We start from the raw sequence: 6,961 nt of genomic DNA on the forward strand, positions 1-6,961 counted from the left end.
ACATGAATCTTTTTGTGTGTGACCTTTTTACTAGCTTGACTAATAAGAGAGGCGCCTTACATGACTGAGCTGATTCTGTCAGTAGTTGACTTGTTTATCTGATGATATCGCTTCACGATTTACAAGAAAACAGTTGCACACACTGAAAAAAATATAATCAAATGCAAACTTTAGCGTTAAAATTCCGTCGAAACCTAGAATGATAAAGATCATAATAACAAACAATTATCAATACTTATATCTGTTTGAAACATTAATATGGTTATTAGTAATGATGATGGTCAGTTAAAAAAAGCTAATAAATCAACCGTTGCAAAATTCGTCCCAAATATCTTTTCTGAAGTTATCCGCAACACGGACACAGAAGTGTAATAGGTGTCTTCCATAGACTATTTCATCTAATTTATATTTCAAGGCGGTTTCAGTTATTGCAAATTTCAATCACTTGCCGTCTAGACGACCTCTGTCGCTTGAGTGGACCTCTTGTCAAATGTCAGTATTTGCAAGCTGATGCCAATATCAAATTAGTAGTGCTTGCTTGCTCAGCATTTAAACATGAATGTTTATCCAGTGAAGAAAAAACAGAATATTTACATTACTGCTCACTTTTTACTCTTCTTTGCTCATTGCATTAAGACGATTTTGTCAATTATGAAATATCTTTCCTCTGTGAGAGATGTAAGCAAATGAATTTAAAACTCAGCTGATGAAATAAATAGTTCTCTTAGAGCCAGTAAGATGGCAGCACCGTTGCATATCAGTGTGATTTTAAATCGTGTTCTATTTCCTCTGAAAGGTCTTGTGTTCCTGTCATTGTTTGGCGATTTAGTTATGTTTAAATACGCCCGTCCTCTTGACCTCTACGGTGAAAAAGAGAAAGCACTCCCGCTCGGTCCAATAGATGAAAGTTCCAGGGACGGCCACCAAGGAACCTCGGTGGAAGTGAATTAGATGAATCGCCAGTCGTCATGAAAAGCAGTTTTTTCTTGTGTCCAAAGTTAAATTATAACTATCACAGTGTTAATATTCCCATGACCATGTTGAAATAATTGTAATAAAACTCAGGGCACTTGATTTTTTGAAAGATTTCATATGTAACTATTCAGCAAGAAAAACTGGCTTTGTATGTGAACTTACGGTTTAACTGTAAGCCTCTATTCAACAAGGCGTGCATCCTCTCGTTAAGATATTTCTTGCATATATATATATATATATATATATATATATATATATATATATATATATATATATATATATATATATATATATATATATATATATATATATATATATATATATATATATATATATATATACATATATATATATATGTATATATATAAATAAGTATATATATATATATATATATATATATATATATATATATATATATATATATATATATATATATATATATATATATATATATATATATATATGTATGCATGTGTTTGTAAATATTTTTGTTCAGTTACAACACACTTCAAAACTTTGTCCTTAACTGTGCAAATGAAACTCTGCCTCAAAGAATCGTTGACCTTTCTAGTTTGATTTACTGTTGTACAAGCTGGGTATTTAATTTCTCCACATTGAGTGTGTGCTTGAACTATGGAATGTCATCACACTGAATATTTTTGGAATTTTTGGCCCTGAAATAAAATGTCTTTTCCCATCTGCATTGCATTTCTTACTTCCCTGTGGTTTGATGTTGGATTTTCTCTATTTTGTGTGAGAATTATGGAAATCTTTTAAATATGTCAAAATACAGTTAAGACAAAAAATATACAAAATTTACAGGGAAAACCAATGGCTTGGAAACAGAAACAGGAGACAGAATGGCTTCATCAAGAATTATTGCTCATGGTGTGAGCGCAAGCTATTTCGTCTGCTGAGCCTTTCCTCCTCACACCTCGTTCACCTCTCTTTACCACACCACAGCTCTTTTGACCCTTTGCACTGAAAACTACCACATGTCACAGAGTTGAGGTAATGTAAAAGACGTCTTCCATCTTTTCTCTTCCCTCTTTATATTTCTCCTTATCATATCTTTTTTGAAATTCAAATGGTATTAGTTCTTTTAAAATGGGTGTCTGTTCTTACTTATTTTGGCATCAACTGAATCAGAATCTGCTTTGGTCTGGACCTCCAGTTTTGTCCCTCTGTGATGCTAGGTTATCACCAAGGTCCTTCTTAAGCAACGGCTACAGCAGCTATTAAGTCTCCTGAGCTGGTGTGCAGAGGCAGGCCATCCCTCACTCCCATCAAGCAAGGAGCATAACAGGAAACGCTTTCATGATCAGGTAAAACTCTAGGTGGAACTAGACTGTTTTTAGCCTAACTTTTCTAGGGGTACCTTTTGTGATAAGGAGGCCATCCCTGAATGAGGCTGCTTTGTCACTTCAGCATGACGGATTGATTGCTTTTGTCCCTACTCGGAACCAACGAGTCACAGTATAATCTTTAAATGTTTCCTAAAGCAACGGTGTCTTTAATTCAGACTGATTAATAATTATATGCTTCTTATAGCACACAATGTAGGCTATGATAGAACATACTGTGGTGGAGTGAAATCTCTCTCTCTCTCTCTCTCTCTCTCTCTCTCTCTCTCTCTCTCTCTCTCTATATATATATATATATATATATATATATATATATATATATATATATATATATATATATATATATATATATATATATATATATATATGTATATATATATATATATATATATATATATATATATATATATATATATATATGTGTGTGTGTGTATGTGTATTTGATAAAAATACTTAATTGTGGCCTCAAAAGCACCACCACACGAAAAGAAGCAATCACCCGAAAACAATACCAGCTTGATTAAGAATTTAATGTGAAGAAAAGAGCTTTCTACTCCCATTCATTTCAGCCTCTCGTTAAATCCTACGTAGTATATCTATGCATTACTTTAAATCCATTTTTCAGCAGTAATAGGATGCACGTAAGATTACAGTAATTATCAGTGATATTTTCAGTAACAAATTTGGTAGTAATCAACGATGGTTTCATGAACGATCTCCTTAGACACCTGGATTCGGATAAAAGTACACTGTAATACTGAGACCGTTTCTTAATCGAGGAATTTTAGGCAAAAAAACATCAATCGACCTAATAAATTTGTAGGAACATGAAAATTGGTCTGTGGTTTCTTTAGGCCACTGTGATGAACATACTAAAAGTCCTCATCGATACAGGCTGTGCTACGGCGGCCATCTTGGAAAATGGCGGACGAAATTCTGTTTTTCTGTAATAACTTGTAAACCGTTGCAGATACGGAAATTTTTCAGGAGTTAAAAATTGTTCCATTTTAAAAAAAAGAAAAGATTGGTAGAAGTAATTTTTTTGTAGAATTGAAAATAATAGAGATATGTTCAATTAAAGAACTCAGATATTCAATTATAACATATTTACCTACTTGAAAGCAGTTTGATGTTTGTGAAAAATGCATTATGCTTTAAAAGGCGACATATCGACTCAGGAAATGAGCAAATTGATTAATAATAATAATAATACTAATAATAATAATAATAATAATAATAATAATAATAATAATAATAATAATAATAATTTTTATTATTATTATTATTATTATTATTATTATTATTATTATTATTATTATTATTATTATTATTATTATTATCATTATTATTATTATTATCATCATCATCATTATATTATTTTACAACTGAATATTATATATATAGAGATAAGCTATAATATCACAAGGAAACTTGTTTTCTTTTAATTTCAGATGTACAATGGGTTTTGAAATAACGATTCAAAATTATGGAGTCAAAATTTTCAACAAGTTTTGCTTATCTTGCCTTTTATTAGAGCAGAACGAACTGGTAATTGGAAATTGCATATTGCAGTAGTAAAAATGATGATGCCCTATTTCCACAGTGCCGGACATTTACACTATGCTAAATGTGCTCATCTTTATTTACATTTGATTGAGGATTTACGTTATAAAATGTCAGCTCCAGATTTTCAGAGATTTACAAGAGATGGTTACTTTGCAATTAGGCGTAGTGACAGATTCTGGTTAGGATTTTTAAATGATATACATCTTGAGCAATTGGTTTTGATATTTCTAAGGCTTTATCAGTGTTTACTGGGGTCAATGTAAAAAAATGTTCTGCTGAACACAGAATCTGGAAAATCTCGAATATCAAGAGATAAAGACGATCTTAGCAAGTTTATCAACTGGCTAAAAGAACATAGTCCATTTCGTCAGTTATCAGGACAGTTATTTAACATCTCAAATGGGCTGGTAGCAGACCAAACAATATCATGTGATAGAGCACTGGAAATAGGAAAAGAAACCATCAATTCACTTTCAGGAAGTAACTTTTCTGATGTTAACCTGCAGCGAAAGGGGAAAGTTGTTCCTTTGTCTAAACTAACATCAGGCACAATAAAGATGCATAATAAAAATGTGATGTTGAGCTTCCAGCAAGAACTCTTATATAGAATGTTATGCCTGGATGTTAGTAAAACGGAAATAAAAGAGTACTTCGAGTATGAGCTAGCAAGTGTACCTCCATCATATTTGGTTCCTCACAGTTAAGGAAAGGAACAAAGTCTTCCTTTTTAAATGCCTTTGCTCCCAGAAAGAGACTTTATTCTTACCTTCTAACCTATATTATGTTCTAGATGGTGGAAATATGCTTCACTCTATTCCTTGGCCAAAACCAGCATCATTTGGTCAGATACTGGATTTGTATGTAACCTATGTTGAGAGTCATTATGGAAAACGCTGCAATGTAGTTTTTGATGGGTATCCAGAGAGACACACTACTAAAACAGCTGAGCAAGAGCGCCGAGCAGCAAAGAGAACTTCAAGAAATTACACCAGCTACTCTTCTACAATCAGATTTTCCAGCAAACCGAAGAAATAAACGCACTCTAATTGATGCTGTTATGCTTAAAAAGAAAAACAAAGGTTATTCAGTTCTACATGCTGAAAGTGATGCAGATACTGTTATTATCAAAGTTGCTCCTGATCACGCTGAAAGTAATGTCCAACTGTTGTTATTGGGCAAGATTTGCTTGTGCTTTTAACTGCTTTAACTAATAAAGATTTCGACATTTGGTATCTTAAACCAGGAAAATCAGGTAGCACTCACAAATTGTACAACAAGCAGATAAAGAAAACATATATGGGTGAAAGCTATGATATTTTGCTTTTTGTTTATGTCATGACTGAGCCTCATACGACATCTGCACTGTACAAAAAAGGTAAAACTAGAGTACTTGGCCTTCTGCAAAATAATCAGGTTTTGCGAGAACAAATGAAAATAATTAATCAGAAGGATGCCATCAGGGATGCTATAAAAGTTGCTGGTGAAAAGTTCATTCTTAAATGGTATGGGTCTAAATCAAAGTCATTAAATGAGCTCAGATATTTCATGTATAATAGAATTATTGCAAAGAAGAAATTAAGTACATCTTTTCAACTGGCCTCTTTACCCCAAACCAGCGCAGCTGCAGAACAACACTCCTACAGAGTGTATTTGCAAGTACAGGAATGGCTTGGAAACTGCCTGGATCCAACAAAATGGGGTTGGTCAATGATAAGAAAATCACTGAAACCTGTCCCCACTACCAGAGAAGTGGTTCCTTTGAAACTCTTGAACTTAGTTTCGTGCAGTTGTAAGGTTTCATGCATTAATAGGTGCAAATGTGCACAATTCGTTATGCACTGCTCAGCGATGTGTGGAGAGTGCCAAGGAACTAATTATGAAAACTCAGTTGAAATAATTTTAGAAGAACCAGAGTACTGAGCTAGAAAATTGTGAAATAACATTGCTTGAAATGTGTATAGCACTTTTGTTATTCATAAGATAATTTATTATTAGAAACTGTTTGTTGCCAACTGTGATGTGATATAAGAGTAAGGTACTATATTTCTAGGAAATTAGAAAAATATGTCATTTCAGTATTCCATAAAAAGAACAGAATAAGAATGTACTGATTCTACTTTTGCAGATGAACATTATCATTATCATTCTTTCAGTATTATCAAAATATTCGCTAACCTCTTAAAGATATGCAACAGTTAATATTCACTGTATATTGTGATGTGATCTGGCAGATAAGTGTTTCTGGTAACTCAGAAAATTTTTGAAACTAGGATTGCATAAAGCAAATTGAATTGAAAAGTTTGATTTCATTTAAATTGGATATTGTCTATTATTATTTTCATATACTATCAGAAATTTCTGTAAACACTGAAACAACGACTGCAAATATTTCATGAAGTTGATAATTTCACATATGTGTATATTAGTTTCTAAACAGTTATTAATGTTTCCTGCATAAGCTGGTAATGCTTATTGTTTTGTGATCAAGCAGATGGGAAATATAAAGCTTCCACCGTAACTTTTTTTATTTTTCATCCTACAAAAAAACGTATTTACGAAAATATTCTTATTTTTTTGAGAAATATTTCGTAATTTTTGCATATTTTCTATAACTCTAACGGTTTAGAAGATAAAGACGAAAATACGAAAATCGGCCGCCATTTTCCAATATGGCGGCTATAGCACAGCTTCAGTATATATAAGGACTTTTATGGGTCAATGTACAACTGTGCCAAGTTTGAACTTCTTGCAATTTAGTTAGGTCGATTTTCCTAAAATTCCTCAACTAGTTAAGCATTGTGATAATGATCTTGCAACTGTGATGTTTCCGTTTCAGAGAAATCACATAGCCTACTTGAATTATTTGCAAACAGCACCTAGCTCACTCGTGACAAGTAATACAGAAGGACTGCTGTGAGTATGAAGACAATTATAAAGATTCTTTGATAAGCATGACTCGGACTCGTAGGGTTATTAAAGGAGGGTTAAAACAGGTCCGTTATTTCGAAGACATTATCACAAATGAAATCAGGGAAGTAAACAGATGGATACTCATT

The 6,961-nt window shown here is 32.6% G+C and overlaps 1 protein-coding gene across 1 annotated transcript in view; it reads left to right on the forward strand.

Annotated features, from left to right (window-relative positions):
• LOC136849639 (solute carrier organic anion transporter family member 74D-like) overlaps positions 1 to 1,187 on the forward strand; it is a 56,688-nt gene extending 55,501 nt beyond the window's left edge. The window contains exon 10 of the mRNA XM_067122944.1: positions 797 to 1,187. Within this exon, the coding sequence (XP_066979045.1) occupies positions 797 to 951 (155 nt within the window). The 3' untranslated portion in view covers positions 952 to 1,187. The remainder of the gene's footprint in view (positions 1 to 796) is intronic.
• The last annotated feature ends 5,774 nt before the right edge of the window (positions 1,188 to 6,961 follow it).

The sequence above is a fragment of the Macrobrachium rosenbergii genome, chromosome 21 (genome assembly GCF_040412425.1).
Source record: "Macrobrachium rosenbergii isolate ZJJX-2024 chromosome 21, ASM4041242v1, whole genome shotgun sequence".
In the NCBI taxonomy this organism is placed as follows: domain Eukaryota; kingdom Metazoa; phylum Arthropoda; class Malacostraca; order Decapoda; family Palaemonidae; genus Macrobrachium; species Macrobrachium rosenbergii.